The sequence below is a fragment of the Centropristis striata genome, chromosome 24 (assembly GCF_030273125.1).
Source record: "Centropristis striata isolate RG_2023a ecotype Rhode Island chromosome 24, C.striata_1.0, whole genome shotgun sequence".
Lineage (NCBI taxonomy): Eukaryota > Metazoa > Chordata > Actinopteri > Perciformes > Serranidae > Centropristis > Centropristis striata.
The window spans coordinates 4,719,884-4,739,832 of record NC_081540.1 but is presented as its reverse complement, the minus strand read 5'-3'; the positions used below and the strand labels follow the sequence as shown (position 1 = coordinate 4,739,832).

At 40.3% G+C, this 19,949-nt stretch overlaps 2 protein-coding genes and 1 long non-coding RNA gene across 5 annotated transcripts in view; 1 reads left to right on the top strand and 2 right to left on the bottom strand.

Moving 5' to 3' along the window:
* The window catches only part of LOC131962820 (gamma-aminobutyric acid receptor subunit alpha-5-like), a 31,543-nt gene extending 26,449 nt beyond the window's left edge, over positions 1-5,094 (bottom strand). Inside the window, exons 1-4 of one of the 2 annotated variants that reach the window (XM_059327908.1) lie at positions 4,875-5,094; positions 4,341-4,422; positions 3,407-3,528; positions 1,534-1,601 (exon numbers count right to left, since the gene is read on the bottom strand). In XM_059327908.1, the coding sequence (XP_059183891.1) occupies positions 1,534-1,601; positions 3,407-3,528; positions 4,341-4,422; positions 4,875-4,899 (297 nt within the window). In that variant the 5' untranslated portion in view covers positions 4,900-5,094. Of the gene's footprint in view, positions 1-1,533; positions 1,602-3,406; positions 3,529-4,340; positions 4,423-4,556; positions 4,708-4,874 lie in introns of those variants that run through there. The other variant, XM_059327909.1, reaches the window with a different exon arrangement.
* Positions 5,095-9,374: 4,280 nt separating this feature from the next.
* The window catches only part of LOC131962825 (uncharacterized), a 250,953-nt gene continuing 240,378 nt past the window's right edge, over positions 9,375-19,949 (bottom strand). Inside the window, exons 9-10 of the long non-coding RNA XR_009389967.1 lie at positions 10,752-10,880; positions 9,375-10,586 (exon numbers count right to left, since the gene is read on the bottom strand). This is a non-coding gene — a long non-coding RNA (uncharacterized LOC131962825). The remainder of the gene's footprint in view (positions 10,587-10,751; positions 10,881-19,949) is intronic.
* LOC131962819 (gamma-aminobutyric acid receptor subunit beta-3-like) overlaps positions 9,808-19,949 on the top strand; it is a 39,299-nt gene continuing 29,157 nt past the window's right edge. For both annotated transcript variants that reach the window (XM_059327907.1, XM_059327906.1), the window contains exons 1-3: positions 9,808-10,045; positions 10,147-10,238; positions 10,376-10,443. In XM_059327907.1, the coding sequence (XP_059183890.1) occupies positions 9,966-10,045; positions 10,147-10,238; positions 10,376-10,443 (240 nt within the window). In that variant the 5' untranslated portion in view covers positions 9,808-9,965. The remainder of the gene's footprint in view (positions 10,046-10,146; positions 10,239-10,375; positions 10,444-19,949) is intronic.

Below are 19,949 nucleotides of genomic sequence, written 5' to 3'. Positions count from 1 at the left end.
TCTTTTGGGATTTTTCCTGTCACATTAAGACAGAAAAGCTCATTTAACTTCTCTTTTTACAGTCAATTGTCAATCAGCACAAACACTGTGCTCACTGACAGTAGCTCCTCCTTTATGCCTTCATATATCTACTAAGATTCTGTAAATATGGTAATCAAACACCGCCGCGGCAAAATCATAAATCATAAATTTGCTCGTGTGCAAAATATCGACTCGCTTGCAGCCAGAAAGAATAAATAGATTAAAAAAACAAATGAACAAGAAACAAACTCTCCATCCTGCAGAATAATGATGCTGTTAGCAGGCTGACATATAAGCTTTTATGGACCGCAAAACCATTCAAGTCCCTTGCCACATTTCATTAATCAATCACGCGCCCTTGTCAATACCTTTTTTCAAGTCAATTATAGAAAAGTGGCAACTGCTGTGTCAGAGTGTGCCAGGGATATAGCAGGGTGTAATAGAGGATTTAATGCATTTTGCTATCCAAGTGGAACCTTATAGTTCATAAGAGAATGGATTAATAACGGGATGAATCATTTGGAACAAGTTGGAATGGGCCAGCCACATTGCATTAAATCTAAAGTCATCCTCGTTCATTTCATCTCATTTACAAGAAGCCCAAAAAAAGAAGCAATCTTCAAAGACACTTCTAGGACCTGAGTGTACTTCCAGGGAACAGCACGAGCCGTGGTGCCAGTCTCATGAAATGTAAATATATGTTTCCATCTAAAAATACCTACAGTGGCTATGGTGGGCTTTGAAGACGTGTGTGTGTGTGCGTGTGTGTGTGTGTGTGTGTGTGTGTGTATAAAAATGTGTTGCATATTAAACTGGGCCAATAATAACATTGCCTGCAGTGCTACAAACACACTTTATCATGGTGCAAAAATACTAAGATATTAAAACAGTACATCAATACTGTCCATAAACTTGGGATAATGATGCAGCTGATTGACCAATATGTTTCAATAAATCATAACTTATTAGTTTTTGTTATGGCTTGGTGCTGCAAAGTGATTTAGCATGGTTAGCTGGCTTGTACAACTGCACCAGGATTTATGGGTAGTGCAACAGTTAGGCAAGGTTGAGTAACTATAAATTTAAAAAAAATTATTCTATTTGCTTCTATTTTAGATTTTGTTCTGATGTATATTAAGACATTTAATAATATATATATATATATATATATATATATATATTATTTTACATTATTATTATTTAATATATATTGTTTTTATTCTTAATCTTTATATTTATTATTATTTGTTTTTTTCTATTTAGAAAAATATCAGTAATTAACTTTTTTGGTGATCCTGCAATAACAGTAAATTATGTTTATATCTACAGTTATATAGATTTTTCCTCTAAATAATCACTTTTCCTTTATTCTAGTAATAGCAAATTGAATAATTCATAACATAAACAGGACCTGCAAGTACCCAGATGATGTGTGTGTGTGTGTGTGTGTGTGTGTGTGTGTGTGTGTGTGTGTGTGTGTGTGTGTGTGTGTGTGTGTGTGTGTGTGCTCACCATCTCCGTGTCGGACACTGGGCCGAAGCTGGTGACGAAAATATTTGTCTTGATCTCTGTGACGTTCTCTGTTGAAAGAGCAGAGGTGGAGAGGTCAAGGAAAGGCAGTGAAAAGCGTCATTTAACAGAATTTTAATTGAAGCAGTACAGGATCAATATCGGGGTTTATTAGCCATCAGCAAATCAATGTCTTCCCCTGATACCTGGCCGTCCCTCCCTTAACACAGCCACATAAAATGTCTGTATTTTACTGGTTCTTTGACTACTGATCACTTTCAGCATCCATCATGCTTTCAATTCAGGTTGTTTTTCAGCAGAATTATGGGGAAAAAACTCCATTTAACTTGGTAAAAGGGTGAAGCATGGGCCATAGGAAGAACTCATTAAATATAAAAGAGGATCCAAATCATTTGGGTGGATACACTAAATATTTTTCACATGAGGAATGCATTCTCCGAGTGGCCTTTTTCATTTTCTAAATTAATCGTTTAGTCTGTAAAAAGTAGGGAAATTGTGTAAAAGGTTCACTAAGTGGTCATCAAATGTCTTCAGCAGTTCAAAACCCAAAGAAATTTAGTTTAAAATGATGTATAAAAGAAAAAAAACAGGCAAATAATACATCCCAGAAGCTGAAATCAGAGAATGTTTCATGTTTTTTTTGCATAAAAATGATTAAATTACTTATAGATGCAGTTTTAGCTTCACAGGCTTGACCGATTTATAGTCTAAACAAAAAACTGGTTCCTTCTAACAGAAGAGCATGCAAGCGGTCAGATCTAAAGATGTGAACAAGATATTTTGCAATGAAATCATTTCCAGCATTTAAAAACCTGCATCAGGTGAACGGCAGCTACAGAATAAACTTATCAGTATTCATAGAAACACACACATTTCCATGATTTGCTCTCACAATGCATTTCTTCTGAAGATGATGTGAGAAAGGTAGCACATTATTTCTGTCATTCGTACCAGAAAAGCCCACAATATCCCCGCTATGCATATAAATTTGTTCCCAGTGGCGAGCCGGGTTTGGCCGTGCCGTGGAGAGCAGGTTGTTGAATGCTGAATGAAGGTCTGAATGTTTTTCTGGAATGTATTTATAGGCCCTCTTGTCAAGGGTAGCAACCGTTACCAGGATATGAGAGCAGGTTTAAGCCATGACACATCATGCATTTGCTGTGAAATAGCCGAGTTTCTTTTTTTCCCATTATAGGACGAGCACTGAATGTACATGCAAACAAGTTGTAACAAGGACTAATGATGAGAATAAAGAGCTTCTTGGAGAATCTGTGAAATAAAAGCCATTAGAGAGCGAGGCGGTGGGTAGGTAGGTAGGTAGGTAGGTAGGTAGGTAGGTAGGTAGGTAGGTAGGTAGGTAGGTAGGTAGCTACGGCGAAAGTGAAAAAAAATGAAAAGCTTTTATTTCAGTGGCCCTTGAGAAAAAGAAATCTCCATCTTTGAATGGCAATCTGTTGGCTCTCAAGGTTACCTCCTGTTGCCAGGGTGAAGAGTGTGAATAAAACACCACAGCACACTGAATTCAGGCTGTGTTAAAGATGGCCTGATTGATTTCCTCTCCCAACCATGGCGGCTTACAAGAAAAGACCTCATGCATTCATGATCCTCGCCACGGTGCACGAGGAAACATCTGACAGCGTGTGTTCACCTTAGCTGACATGGGACATAATTCCACATCTGCTAGCACAGTTTCTACCCTTGTCTCGGTGCACTTTCCCATGATTCAGTGCATGCAATCGCAGTGGGGATAGGACCTTTGGTTGCAAAGGACAGGTGAGCGGTCGAGTTAGCATGTTGGGACGCTCGACTTAAATAAAAGGCTCTATAATAAGAAGAAATAAGATCCACAGCAAACCTCCGAGCCCCGGCCGGAGCCTGTTGTCGTAGCCATCCAGGAGCCCGTCCAGGATCCTGGTGAACAATGTGCTGTTGTCGTTGGCGGCCGCCTCCTTCAGAGCCTCTGACGTCTGGCAGAGACTAGGAGAGGAAACAAGGGGACAAGTGTGAAGGAGACATCCCAGAGTTGGTTGAAACTGCAGGACGTCAAACATGACTTGGTGATTGTGATTAATTAGCTTGCCGCATTAAGGACAGGCTTGTTGTGATTAATTATTGAACATAAGTACAGCTTACAACTACCAGTGGAGATAATTAAGGCTTTGACATGTGATCCAAATATAAACAAATGAGTTCCCCCGCTAAATATGGCAAGAAGCGGGGCATTATGTCGAGGATGAGCACTCTCTCTGTAGCTAGAAAATGAGGAAAATTACACTCTCTTTTCTGTTTTTTTTTTTTTTCTAACAAAGAACACTGTGGTCATGCAAAGGAAATACCAGGGAAAGACACAAAAGAAGCTGATTTGAACATGTGATCTGAAAGCCATTGATCTGCTCAGATGAGAGTGGACTATATCAGTGATTTACTGACAGCATCGCCCGAACATCTTCCAGCTTTTCTTGAGTGCAGGACAGCCACTTAAGCAGTGATGTAGCAGAGTGCAGATGGGGTGTGCGATTAAGAGAGCAGGGCAGAGAATCCTCAGCATATATATATATATATATATATATATATATATATATATATATATGATCATACAATAGCCATTTGGAGGCATGGAGCTATCAAAATGTGTCATTACAACTTTAAATTCAATGCATGATTTGATTTTAAGCAAATGGCAACTTTGCTTCCATAATAAGAGCACAGACAAGCTATAAAAGTAGCTTCATTTAGCAAGGGAATAGCACCTCAGCTGCTGTTTCACACATGTTTAGCTCCTAGTTTACCTATTTTGGCATCCACACAGGAGCAGGAGGGAAAGGACGAGCCTCGCCATGACTGAGATCCTGCTCACTTTGTTGTTCAGAGCTGTAACACACATGCACACAGAGAGAGAATAGAGAGACACATCAGGAAAGGCACAGCCACTACCAAAAAAAATAATGGTGTTTCTCCATCCTTTACATAAGGGGCAGCAATCCTAATAAGGTGCCCCAACTCACACAAAGAAACTCCGCTGCATACAGAGGCAGACCATTACAGGAATCACTAAATCAAGCAGTGGGACAATCTCTGTCCAATGAGGCTGGAACTCTTCAACATCATCACAATCTGCACAGATACTGGGACACACATGATGCACAAAAAATACATATGTCTGCATTGTGTTAGAGCTTCCACTGCGTTTGAATCCAGCGCATTACAATTCATATGGGCCACCCCCCTTCCCCTTCCCCATCACCTTCTCCATCACAAAAAAAAACATCCTATTCCCATTTGCCATGCTGTGTCTGCTAAGGAGGAGAAAAAAAGGGGGCTACCTGAATGCAGATCCATCACCACCATGTTTTTTGGCTTTTTCCCCCCAAACAGCGACAGGAATGTGGGGGTCTCCGTCTGCGTTGTTGAAACTGGGCGATCACGGGTTCAATCACCTAATCCCCGTGCTTGTCTCCTCCTTAGCTGCTTCTCTCTCTCTCCTTCTCTCTCTCCTTCTCTCTCAGCTTCCCATCAGGCGGTGTTGTAGTAGTCTGTCTGGTCTTCTCCTCCTATAGGCTACACCGCCTTCCTCCGTTAGTGCCTGCTGCACCGCGTCTCCTGCATCGCCTCCAGAGGTGTTGCAGCAGCAGCAGCAGCAGCGGCAGCAGCATCACACGGGCTGCCCCCTCGGTCTGATCCGCCAGCCTCGGAGGACAACACTGGATTCTCTCCACATATTTTCTTCGTCTCTTTTTTGCTATACCGCCTACTGCCGGTGCGAGAGAGGAGAAGTGCTGCAACAAAAGGCTAATAATTTTTATTATAAGAGGTGCTGCCCATTGGTGGGCTGGGAGGAGGAGGAGGAGGAGGAGGAGGCGCACTGGCAGCGCAACTCGGGGGGAGACGTCAGATGGTGACAAAATTAGGTGCGGGGTTTTAAAACCCCATCACTGGAGCCAAGCAGCTCCCCTGTCACATCACACATACGTCATTTCAACGGGATGTTATCCAACACTATCGATTTCGCGATATAAAGCAATAATTTCATACAGTTGCAGGGATGTTTGCTCCATGCATTTAAATGTTACCACTCAAATTAACATAAACTAAGCTGGTATATCCATTATTGTGGTGTATTTAACTACAATTCACGAGTTTAGGTGTACTTTTACAATTTATCTACGAGTTTACGTACATTTTAATGATTTATCCACTAATTTAGATATCATTTTTAACCATTTATTCACTAGTTTATATATATCTTGAGCATTTATTTACGAGTTTGGGTCCATTTCAACTATTAATTCACAAGGTTCTATATATTTGAACCATTTATTCACGAGTTGAAATCTACTTTAACGATTTATCAACGAGTTAAGATATTTTCAATCATTTATTCACGAGGTTAAGTCCATTTCAACCATATATTCCAGAGTTTAGATCTACGTTAAACATTTACTCACGACTTAATTCATATTTTTAACCAGTTCTTTTAGAGTTTAGATCTACTTTAACCATTTCTTCGAGTTTATATACATTTGAACCACTTATTCACGATTTTATATGCTGTATTTGAACCATTTATCAACGAGTGTAGGTCTATTTCAACCACTTATTCCAGATTTAGATCTATTTTCGACATTTATTCACGAGTTTATATACCATTTACCAATACCTTAAAAGTATTTTAACGTATCAACAAGTTTAGACATGTTTTAACAATTAATTTACGAATTGAAGAAGTTTAACCAGTGCAGGGCAGCCATACTTTAACGATGTATGCATATAGGGGCTATATTTAAACTTTACAGGACTTCTAGTTAACTTTTAAAACCAGTTATGGGGGAAAAATGTTTCAACTAATTAGCCCTTACTGTTAGCTAACCGATTCACTGTTTATCCAATAACTATCCGACGATATCATTATTTTTAATTACCAAACACTAACGTTAGTACTTTTAGGTATTAATTTCTGTTAGTTAACTATTTACACCATTCCTCTACTTTTAGCTGTCTATTTCACCGTGCTTCTTTCCTCTAATTATCTGAGCTAAGCTACAGTTTCTCCACACACCAACCTGTAACTGCACCAGGACTCTCTGGCTCTGGAAGTACACATTCCTCTGGCTGAAATCACCGACAATAAAATGTGAAAACTGAAAGAAACTATGTTTTTTGTTTTTTTATGAATTTGCATGCTGTGTGTCCCAGTCAAACCCTCTTCAATAAAGTCTGAGAGCAGAGTCGTTATCATCCTGACGCTTGCCATAAGAGGGTAGCCGAGCTCCATGTTTGGTAGACAGTAATTAGTGTGTATGTGATAGTTAACCTCCCTCCACTTTCCTTAATCCGAGTGGAGGTGCAGTGTGTGGACGGCCAGTGAGAAACAGCAGTGTGTCCCCTCAGGAGGCAGCTTTCAGCACCACGGACAGCTCCTGCAGAGTGATGACCGGGTGGACAAGTGTGTGAGGGAGGAGAGGGAACATAAGAGATGCACAAGTGTGTGTGTGTGTGTGTGTGTTTGTGTGTGTGTGTGTGTGTGTGTGTGTGCAGAAGAGGAGGTGGGGGTTTAGAGGCTGTCCCAGAGGAAATCGACTGCTTTTCAATATTTGCCCTGCAGGCATCCCACTGTTTTGAATTCCTGCTCTGCTGCAGGCTACAAACCTGTGTAGAAACATCAGAGTACACACACACAGATTACACATCAGGGGGGGAGAAACCAACACAGGTCCACATTTTAGGCTAATAAACTTCTTAAATTCAGTCCTACAGCTCTGTGGAAGAACTCAAAACCTGTCCTGCCCACTCCCCTTAGCTCTGTGGAAACAATAGGAAGAATCCAAAAGTGTCTTTTGTGCAGAATAACAGTTATAATAACATAAGTCATAGGAAATAATGCATACATTGATTTTTTTATGATGTGAAAATACGAGGGCTCCATATGATATAAACACATACTGAACTAATTGCATGTTTAAAACCTGTCCTGTCCTCTCCCCTTAGCTCTGTGGAAACAACAGGAAGAATCAAAACGTGTCTTTAGTGCAGAATAACAGTTATAATAACATAAGTTGTAGAAAAGAAATCGTACATTGACGAGGGCTCCATATGATATGAACACATATTGAACTATTTCCATAAAAACATCATCTATAAAGATTATGTATAGGATAACTTGATCTTTACTCATAATTTATGTGCGTTTATGCCAATGTTTGTGATCGAAGTGACTTATCTTAATGCTTTCATTGGCTAAAAGCTTTTTTTTTAATGATCATTAATGATGTCATCATCTTTTTCTTCCAGGAATGCTGTTGACGGAAACAAGAAGTTGTTCGCCATCTATGACACGAGGTAGGAAATGTCACAACAAACACACACACATGCATTATTAATGAGCTTTCCAACTGTGCAGAGCGCGCACGCACACGCACGCGGTCCTAATTATCCGCGGAGAGTCTGGCGACTTCAATATTTCTGAAGCTAAATCATCTACAGTGGAGCCTTGAATCTTAGATAAGGAAAAGAGACCATTATAGGCGATTAACAGGCAGATCAATCACAAGCATCGATTAATAGGCTGATAAATGCAGCCTGTCCCTCCTCGATACTGTTCGGGTCCCGCCATTTTTATAGGAAACACAGGGGAAGGGGATTGGCGCAGAAGGAGTGGGGAGCACTGTAAAAAATGTCTTAACGTCTTATCGAGGCAATTTGGTGAAAAATGGATTTCATCCTGAGGGAAAATTCATTGATTAAACCATTTTTGCCTGTTTTCATTTAATTTTGTAGGCTAAAAAAATAAATAATTAAATAAAAAAAGCAAAGTGAAAGAGGTCAAATTTAAATAACAAAAAAAATATTTAAAAATGTATTAAACCATACTCTTATTTTATTTTTGCCTGTCTCAGTCATTTTCTAGGATAAAAATAAATAAAGCAAAGTGAAAGAGATCTAATTTTTGTATTAATTAAAATAATAATTACATTAATAATAATAGTTATGATGATGATAATAATAATAATAGTTTAATAATTTAATAAATCATATTCTAAAAGTAAAGTCAAAGGTAAAAATATCTAAATTGAAATAATAATATAATATACTGAACTATATTCTTATTTTTTTCTGCCCGTTTCTGTCATTTTCTAAGCTAATTTTTTAAATGGTTAAAACATGTTTACAAAACAGCTCCTCTATGATTCCCTGTTTGCACCTGGTTTTTCAACATTGCAATGCAAAATATAAATATGATAGACATTTTCATTAAATACAGTTCAGGGTTATATGAAATTGGGGTTGAGACTTCAAATTTTCAACCAAAACAAATTTGAGTTTGAAAGATTTGGGCATTAACCATCCAAGGAGAGCTCAATAAAGAGATGAAAGTTGCATGCTGGGAAATGTAAGATCCAGTTTATTTGGAGTTTAACGAGTTCACGGGGGACTAAAAGTTAGGATATCTCCACCTCTGCTGCTTTGATCTGACCCCTGACTCTTGTGAGTCACAACATTGACACAGCAACGTTATATTTAACTCTTCTTGTTGTCCTTTGTGTCTCTTCTTAGTGTAGTCATGTGGAATCGCTTTGTAGTTGTTTAGCATGTCTTTGTAGTCATTTTGAGTCTCATCTTGAGGATGAGTTTCCACTTTTCATAGAGTCTCGTCTTTCTGCAACTGTTTTGCACCTCTTTGTAGTCATTTCATGCCTCTTTGAGGTCATTTTGAGACTCCTCCTGGTTGGTGTGTCTCTCTATAAGGGACATGTTGTAGGTGAAGGTCAGGGGGCCCCATGACGCCCCTTGAGGGACCCTTTAAATAAACATCCACATCCAACCAATTTCACTTCAAATAGACCGGGGACTTTATTGACAGTGCAATAAATAAAAAAAACAGTTTATGCATTGGATAGAAGTTAATTTACATTAAAAAATAAAGACAACTGAGCTTTAATTGTCAGAATATTCATCCTTAAATATATAAATAAATAAAAAACTAAGCAGCCTGAGTATCCAGACTGTACTGCAGCTGGTGGTATTTTTTACAGTGTGTAAGTGTTGGGCTTCGTCTCTCATTTAAACAAGCCGAGTGCCTTCACCGCCACCAGCAGCAGCATCCCTGTACACCCTCCTCATCAATATGCGCTCCAGCTCCTGAATGTAAGAGCCTCTCCACAGTCACAGACGGCAAAGAAAAGCGGAGCCAGTGTTCATGTCGGGGAGGAGATGTCTGCACACATTTCACATCTGACTCCATCCACTGCGAGCTGCTGACTTTTTTTTAGCCCCTCTGCTCTCTCAGTCGACTTTCTCCTCTCGGGCAATCAATGGATTTCCTCTGATTTGGAGAGCGTCCGGAACCGTCTCGACTGTTGCTGTTGTTGTGGTTGTAAACAACGAGGGGGAAAAGAGGCAAAAAATAGGAAAGGGTGATGTTTGCTTTGCACCGGGTTCGTCAATTCCGCGTCTTGTCCGCACTGGTTGTCGGTTCCATTGTGTGTTGCGCAAAAAGGTGAGTGCTTTTGTCATTTGTGTGAAGTCAAGGTTATTTCCTTGTCTGATTGGCACCGGAGTCAAGGTGATGTTTTCTTCTTCTTTCTGCTCTCCTTCCAGCGTCAATGAACCGGGCAACATGTCTTTCGTGAAGGAGACGGTGGATAAACTACTGAAGGGGTATGATATCCGACTGAGGCCGGACTTTGGAGGTACGTCCGCTGTTTTTACCTCTTATCAATTCGCCTTCACGCCGTAGGCAGCTTTATTTTTGGCGCCATTCACAGTGTTGTGGTCAGGTGCAGAGGTGTGGGCCTATATACATATGCTGCTGTTTAACCTCTTCCAGGGGCCCCTGTTGCAGTCGGGATGAGCATAGACGTGGCCAGCATAGACATGGTGTCAGAAGTCAACATGGTGAGTGATTTAACACACAATAACTGCATATTACTATGCACAGTAACACTCACACAACATGAGCTGCACTAGGAAGTGCTGATGCAAATCCAGTGTTCTCTCTCAGGCCATTATGTGATGCTGAGATGGATGGGCTGGGTTTCCTGTAAGCAGTAAAACATCTTTATCTCGCAGTGAGCCAGCCAGCCAGCGCGGTGTTACCTTACAAACACAGAGCCGGGTGTAAAAAATAAACACAATACAGCCTCCCTACAATGCTGCAGGATCAGAATCTTTAACATATGGATGGAAATAACTCGCTGGCTTACTTCCACGTTAATGCCTGCACAGCACACATTGGTCAGAGAGTGATGTCATGTGTTTGCTTCCAGTCAGACGTGGTTTTGTGGTGGACGTCTAGATGATGTTTGCATGTCCAATAATGCTCCAGTCAGACACTGTAAGAAACCAGTAAAAATATTGAGGTTATTACTTAGAAAGAAGCAAATGCATGTGCCATTTAACAGATTATTTGGTTGTGAACAGATGGCCACACTCACAGCCAATGCACGTCCAAAGACTAGTATTACTTGGCCTTTTTAAATATAAAAACATATTCCTGTTATAACATTAATGCAGTGGTGTTTGTAAGAGCAAATGTATTTCATTGCACATGAAAGAAGCCTACATATAGGCATGAAGAATGAATCGTGATGGTTAATGAGTCAAGCAGGACTTCCGAGAGACTTAAATGTTGGATTTAGTTTTAAGGAAGTAATGCAAAGCTGCAGAATGCACACTGTACATAAACACAGCAGCTGAATACGCTCGTCCTGCTTCAACATCTATTCAACAACGTTTTAATGTCCTTGAAGCTGTCCACACAACTTTCATTTTGGTCCTAATTTTGAACCTTTAAGGGACATGTTGAGTCAGACTGGTTTCCCCGTAGGTCCCCCAAACAAACCCAGGACTTTCACCCAGGAGAACAGAGCTTGCATCACCGTGCACCACATTTTTTACCTAACTATGTGACTTCCAGTAGTCACATCCTCATTACTACTTCACTTCCAGCATTTACGTACAGGAAGTCTTTGCCCTAAAACCTAGATCAGTGGTTTTGTAGCCTAAATTCAACAAAACTGCAGCCTTTTTTAAAAAAAACCATGAACTGTACGTGTTCACTCTACTCTGCGAAAGCATCAGATGTGTCGTAGTGGGTGGTACTGACAAACAACCTATCCTGTCGTTTAGGCTGAAGATCTTGTTGCTTAGACAACACCTCACCTGCTCGATGCTTATCCTACTTTTGCAAAAACTCTTGCAAGACTTGCTGCAATTATTAACTATTCATCTAAAAATTTGAGGTCAATGCTGCAAAAGTTTCACAAATTTTGCACCCAGATCAAGACATAAAGGACTATTTTTTTGGTTTTTGCTCTCTGCAAGCATTCTTGGAGTTAATGCATGATGTGATGGGCTCAGCACCACAGCAGCTACAAGTCATACAGTATGTGTGTGGTTCAGGGACTGAGTGGCAGTTCAGCATGTAAGGTTTTCATCTAAAACTCATTTAGATGGAACTGAATGCTTCCATTCACACAAGTATTGATCGAAGTCTTCTTGTGCTATTGTGTCACTTAAAGAATACTGATATTTGTATTGTTTTTTTAAACAATAACCTGCCCAGAGCTGCAGTAGTGCTTTTGCAATCAATACAGTTCAGATATTGCACAAAGCAGAGAAGAAAACATGCACAGATCCTGCTGGACTCTCAGTTTATTTTACCCCAGCCAGGAGGAAGCTGTGCTTGTTAACCTCAGTGTTTTAGGAGTGTTCTCCCACGAGGCCCCTGAGCAGAGAGCTATCAGGAAACTCTGATTGGATTTGTTAATTTGTGAGCTGGATGCAGCACCGTGTTGACACGTGTCCCCACATGCAGGAAAGTAACTTCAGGCGATTGTATCCTAAAATATCAGCCAACGCTGACCCATATTGCTCCTGAAACGGGTGGCACTGTCTCGCCCCGCTGGCCGCGTTTCAAGTCTTTTGCAGAAAAATCAGATTTTAAGATTGAATGACCTGTCGCTGTAGAAGGTGTAATTGCTTTGTATCCAGGCTGTGAGACCCACAAGCAACAACCGCTGATTCCAGATCAACACCTCTCCTCCGACACGTTTCACGGGTTGTGTAGGTGTTACCGTTATGACTTTTATTGGAGATGATGGCTGCTGAGCACATGTGCTTTAACAACAATAAAACAGTGAGGGGGTGAGGAGTCAGATCTCAGGTCAGTCAGGGCTGCAGCTGTCGACCTCTATATGTGCACAGAGCATCATCTCACACATGTAATGTCTTTTCTTTATTGACCAGATCTGGTGCAGAAGAAAAGAGCGAATTCTTTTACTGCACTGTACAAGAAAACAATCCCTATTCATCTCGCTCGAGGTGTGTGTGTGTGTGTGTGTGTGTGTGTGTGTGGGCGATTGTTGATCAATAATGACTCAATAGTTTCTTTACCAGGTGACTCCTGGCTTTGAATTTGCAGCCTCTTTCCAGTGCTCAGGGGTTGAAACAACACCTCTTTCCTCCTAGAAATTACATTTTTATACGACTAAGATTTTTATCCAGATGTTTTTTTGGTAGAAAACATTATTCCTGCCCAGGTTTTATGCACACGTAGTGACATTATAGTAATTTTTCAACCAAATATTCCCAATTTCTGTCTACTAAACTGTGCTTTTTTATCTTATTTATGTTTATTTATTATGTCGTATTTATTGGTATATTCATTGTTATCATTTCATCAGTCTTGCTTTTTCCTTCCGATTATGTTTTGTGCCCCTTTAAATCAGACTGGCACATATGCAAAAAGTTAAGTTTGATAATTTTATCTGCATTTATCTGTAGATAAAGAAACTTTTGTAACATGGACATGTTCAATAATTATGAAATAGCACACAAGCATAATGCACATTGATGTAGACATATTCACCATAAACTAGAGGTTATTAGCATGTATACAACAAAATTCTTATGTAACAAAACTACAAGTGTTAACAGAAACTTACTGAGATGCACAGGTTCTATACCCAGCGCAGGTAGAAATATCTCCTTTATTAATGGACCACAACAGAGTTTTGCAAACTATTAAAAGATTATTTCAAGTGCTGTCTGAACCTGACCTCCAGGTGTAACCCATCACTTCAGAACAGGCTCTGTTAATTTGCTATAATGGATTAATAAAGTGTGAAGGGGAGGCAACTTTAGAATAGAGAAGCTGTGAGAGTTAATAAGTGTCAAACTATGAGTGAAAGTTCACGATATTAATTCAGCAGTAATTAGGAGGTTATGGGGGTGAGACTACAGGTGAATAGGGTAATTTTTTAACTTATATATATCACCAAGAAACTTTCACAGTTTGTTATTTACAATAAGACAATATTTTTTTGCATTACAAGTTTTCTGAAATTGTATGTGTGGTTATGCAAATGAGGTGTGAACTCATTGAATATGCACTAATTTAACAACAAAATTAGTTGACTAAAATTAGTAAATTTAGGAGAATAATATAGTAAAACATACGCAGAAATGTTTGTTTTGGATCTTTTCTTTCCACTATTCTGTGCAGAGAGTTGCCCAGTGCATGAAAAACCATGTTTTTGCATCTAGAATCTCAATATTTGTCGAATATTCTTGTGCAACTTAAGGCATTAATGCATGCTTTATAATGCTTTATATGCTACGAGCATTAAGGCGCATAAGCAACTATTTGATGGTGAATATGCATGCCCATTACTGAAATAATTTACCATATTTTACAATGTTTTAGTCGAGCATTTATGATCCGTGCTGTAAGCTTTGGTGGCCAACAGTCCAGTAGCTAACATTAGCGAGTATCCTCTTGTTCACAGAGCGACTGAAGGGAATCAGACAGCTGAGATCACACTAAAATTGCTAATTAATTAGGTCTATCTCTCACTGCCACCAGTGCACTGAGGGACTGTACATGTGCATCTGTGCATCTGCGCCTGTTAGATGAACAATTCCTGGCTGCGCGCCACTGTTGAAGCCAAAACAAGACTGGTCAAGCTGTTTGTTATTTTCGCACCAGCGTTTGACATTTGGTGGATGCTTTTCTTCCAAACGCTGGGACCGTCTGCGGCTCCAGCGCGGGGGGATTTCTCCAGCGGGGAAATGGATAATGAGTGCTTTTGTCCTGACAGTGACAGCGCCGTGGTTTATCCACTGAGCAACACTAAACAGCACAGCCCTGATAAATGCTGCTCGCTCCGGTTCTTTTGTTCGCCTCCATCTTGCATTAATTTCAATGAAACTTCAGCGACTAAATCCACTTCACCAGCCTAGTGGAAAGGCCCACAGGCTTTAAAACTAGTTTTAAAGTTGACAAGTATTGCTTGCGATGCTGAAATGAGGCCCAGATCATTCTGAGCGTCTTCTACAAGGAACACAGATTTCAAAACAATGCTGCAAAATTTCTCAATTTGATGTTCTAGCAGTGGAACGCTTCATAATAAAGCACAAGTGTGCAAAGTGCATGAGATGTTTACAGTTTGTGAGTTAAGCTTAACAAAGCTGCAGATAAATCAGTGCAAAGGGCATAGAAAGGTGAAGAGGCAGCAAATGAGTGAGTCAATCGAAGGTTCTTACAGGTATTACAAGGTAATAAGCTATGTGTGCATTCATGCATGTGGATGTGCACATCTGTATTAGATAGAAGGGTGATTGATCATGCAGGTCAGAGATCAGGGCAAAGGGTTAGATTAGGGATTGTGCACAATTTATTAGAGGGGATGGTTTTGTATTTTCTAGGTTTTGGAAGAAGCGCTTCTCACTTCAAATGCAGATTTTACTTCCAGTGCATGAAAACAACAGTATTTTATGGTCACCAATGTTCATAAATGGTCATAAAGATACTTTTTTTCCATATGCAGCAGACAATGATTCTGTCTTTCTATGAGGACTTCATTTTTTCCCGTTACTACACCCCCAATTCCAAAAACCGGATAGAATGCATCTAATTCAGAGTGAATATACAGAATTTGCATAAAAAAACAAACATTTTTCCCCAGTTTGAGCGTTAGATATCTTATCTTTGTGCTGTGTTTAATTGAATGCGGGTTGCAAAGGATTGGCAAATCATTGCATTCTGTTTTTATTTTGTTTTTCACAGCATCAAAACTTCTTGTGAGCCAGAGTTTCAGTTAATAGGGCAAATATGTCAGTTTTCAGAAATTGCTTCTGAAGTGGGCATTGGTGATGCAACAGAGAGAGACATATTATCTTCTCTATTGCACACATTATTCTTCCTTGTCACAATTAACCACAACTCCACTGCGGAAGACGAGGTCACAAATTCAAATTCAATTCAAATTATGCTAGCAGCAGCTACCTTCAACCGCAAGCCCTGAACAGAAATATCAGAAACAGGCTGCAGAGGTTTGGTACTAAATCTTTTTCAATTTCAAACTTTCCTTTTACATTTGAACTCCTCCAACACCTGTAAACAGACCTTGAAGTCAGAACATCAGTGGATTTTCGCTTTGATATATTCAGGTTTAAATAAAATTACATCGTCAATGATACTTTGCCTCTTTTAGTTATTATTTACGCTGATTTATTAAGTCTTTTAGAAATCTGTCAGGCAAAGGTTAACAAGAAAATATTGATAGTTCTGGGGAGGCCATGCCCCTCCTCTCTCCGATAATTTATGTACAGTCCCTTAATCTAAACATTGATCACTGTGTCTGAAGTCTGCAGCCTCACTCTTCATCCTCCTGACCCCGATACTGTACAGAACTCCACTCGGCTTTTCTTTGATGTGCGCTGGGAGTTGATTTCATCAACTCCTGGCAGAGTCGAAGATGGTCTTTTCAGCGCTATTAGCCCTGGGAATTTCACTCGACATAACCTGAGACTTAAAGGGGAGCAATCTAAAGATTTATTGAGTGACTGAGGGAAACAGAAAAGAGCAGAGAGAGCGGAGCGAGGAGAGAGGAGAGAGGAGGTGGGAGCTGATAGAAACAAGTGAATATGGCATCTGGCTGCTCCATGAATCCACCTGGCAGGGCAGGTCGACAGAGTCAGCCACTCCGACAGCTTCGCCAAGCGCGAGCCCCTGCACCAGCAGATGCTAAAGCGTCTGAGAAAGGCGCACTAATTACCTCTGAGGTTTGTTTGTGGTGTGCCGGGGGCCTCTGCTGATGAGAAACACATACTAGGACAAGATCAGAGCAAGGCAAAATAGATTATGTGTGTGCTGAGGCAGTGCTAACTCTGAAACTAGCTGGATCACTCTCACTAAAAATGTGTCACTTGCTGGTGGAGTTTTCAAAAGCTTTTCTTTGGTTTTGAACAGCTGATTAATGTGGCAGAAATAAAAGCATCAACTAGATTCTGCAGCACAGTGTTTGGCTGCTTTTATAATGTTTTGAAATACTCGTATTAAGAAAGTTTAAGTGCAGAATAAGGGCTCCATGTGTGGGTGTGTTTTCATTAGCACGGCCTGCTCTTGCAGAAATGGACAAACAGGCGTCACTCTCTGTTGCAGTAAGAGCTATCAAGGCCTTTATCCCAGCCCATTATCCCTGGCTCATGAAAGTCATCATAATTTGGCGAAATTAAAGCACAATGAAGGTAGCGCTGCAGGGAAATGGTCAAAGCCAGGCACTGTGAATGTAGTTGCAAGTAACAGGCTGAACAAGCCAGTCATCCATACACCCACGGCTGCGTGTGGGTGTCAGAAAGAAAAAAAAATCTGTCATTATGGAGAGGTGAAAAGATCTCTCTCTCCATCTCGCTTTCTCCAAATGTTCCTGCTGCCTGGTTTGTTTTTTAGAGTGCACCAGCAACACATCGAGCCCATCAAGTAGCTCCCCATTGATTTGTTTGCTCTGACTATTCATCAGTTTATTTAAATGTATATTTCAGGCTTACATAACCTGGTGTGACCCTGGTTTACCACAATGGACACAACATACACTTTGAATCAGATGATATATGTACAAACTATGTCACCCTAATTATCTTATATGGGTCTTGCAGCTATGCAAAAAGAAGCATATCTTTTCTGTGCTCTGAGTGTGGCTTAATATACCCCACTGTCTTTTATCCGGCATCCGGCTTCCTGCCTGATGGAATGTAATTGGCCTCGGGAGAGAGCATGCTGTAGGGTGAAGTGATGATCGCTGAGGTCTAGTAAGCAGAGTGGTTACTGGGTAGTTTGGAGTGCTAACCAGAGGAAAAGGTCGACGGGTTCTCCTGACTCCAAGTCTGCAGCCCCGTCACGGTGACAGCCTCCTGAGCGGCGTGCACCTTTAAGACACTGCATGTCTCGGAGTGGGGAATCTAAAAATGACAGGCGCCGGCCTCATTTCCTTTCTCGGTGCCACTCAAGCAGCCGTGATGTTGTAGCAAATAAAAAAAAGGGGGCGAGCAAACTATGAGGTGGATTTATGATGGGGCTTGTTGGAAAGGTCATCAGTCAACACTAAGTGTAATGGATAGGGCAGATATATGAGGTTTGAGAAGGAGAGTAAAGACCCCTGCAGCAATAAAAAGATGGAGGAACATGAACAGCCTTGGTTTGGAAACTGGTTAGAGGAAAAGGTCAGGAGAAATAAGTCACATTTAGGTTGATTGTTTTATTATAAGTGAGGCAAAATTGGAGCTGAAGCAAATCTTTTTACATTCAGAGCTTCACACGTCTGTCAGGATTCACAGGATTAAATGAGTTATAGTTTGTGTTGGAGACAAAATTGCTTCCCCATTCCACCTCAAATGATCTTTGAATAACACAACAACTAAAGATGTACCTGGGCCAATTTAAGGTGACAGCTGACAACTGAAATGACCAATCAGGGACTGTGTTGTCGATGTTGATGTACAATACAGGTGTATACATGTTTTTTTAATCCTGTGTAAGGATAAATATATAGGAAAAAAGGATAAATTGGTGTAGAAACTGTACAAATAGCTATGCAGCATCCTGATATTGATGTAAAATGTAAATATCAAGGTTATGAGTGAAGCTTTTTTTTTTTTGCATTATTGCACATATGCAAGTGTGGATAACTCATGACTTCTGTTCATTCCCAAGAGAGATTTTGAAACACAAGACAATTTGTCAATGGATTCAAAGTCAAAGTTCTCTTAACTTATTTGCATGTTCAGCAAATTAATCTGCTTGTACAATGATTACGGATTTCTGCAGATATTTTCTTAAAAACGATGTCTTCACACACATTTGGCCTTTAACCAATATTGTGCCTCCTGCAATTTGAATAAAACTGTTGAGCCCAAGGACCATTCAATAAAAAAGCTGAAGGCCAGCCACAAAATGGTGCAAATAACGTCCAAAATAGCAGTTTGCATTGATTTATCTATCACTATAAATTGATTTTACATGTGAAAAGCAAAGGGAAAGGAAGTGATATAAACCAATAAATAAAAAAAACGACTGTGTGCAGCTCTGTGTACCGGCGTGTCACAGGGACAAAATGTTGTATTTGTACATGTAGTGGTGTTTGCTCCCTCTGCCTTACCTTGTTATGGGTCGATACATCATCACATATGAGACAGTGAGGAAATTACCCAGTATATTGAAGGCCAACACTATCATTTGGAGGAAAAAGCCCAATTCAATCACCTCCCCGTGCCTGCTCTCAATAAGGGACTGTGCTATTTTTACCATTCTATAGCAGCAGGAGGAGGGGGATAGGAAGCCACTGAGGGATTCCCCCGCACTGCGGTGATATACCGCTCCGGGGCCATCCCGAGGGACGGCTCCGAAATTACATTAAAGTGACTCAAATTGCTTTACTTGAACGTGGGTTCATATGGAGTACACAGTGATTACACATTGTGTCGTTTTTCTCCTCCAAGATGAGAAGTTTAGAACTCTCAAAGCTGCGGTCATTTATTTTTCATGTTGCTGTTGATATGTGTCGGCTGCAATGATTTCTGGTTTCTTTTTCACTTTATTCGCTCCTTTTGTGCTGCAGCCTATGAGCTACTCGCAGCATATGCCGGGGACAGAGAGCATATGCCATGTGACAAACAATGTTAGCAGGATATTTCCTAGATACTGGTGGTATCACGACCAAGCAGAGAGAGCAGAGAGATTAAATTGAATATGGGTCAGTTCACAGCCAAAACTCTGCTTATCTGAATTCTCACACACCCTGAATGAAAGTGATTATCCTGTCAAGTTAATTGAATAATTGAGGCTTTCTGGAAATCATTTCCACTGGTCACTGTCATTATCTCTGCTGAGAACATATGCTAATAACCACACATCAGTGGTGTTGGGAATTCATGTGCTACGGGAGATGCAAGGCTTGTCAATAATTCATAATCCATAGTCCTAGTTCATAGAAAATCTGAGCCCACCTCCCTCAAGTTCCAGTGCAGGTACTGCAAAGCTGCACTCATCTGAAATTCAATTTGATTGTCTCCATGCACTATTAATGAGGGCTCCTTGGCCGTGTTTGTACAGGCTACATGGT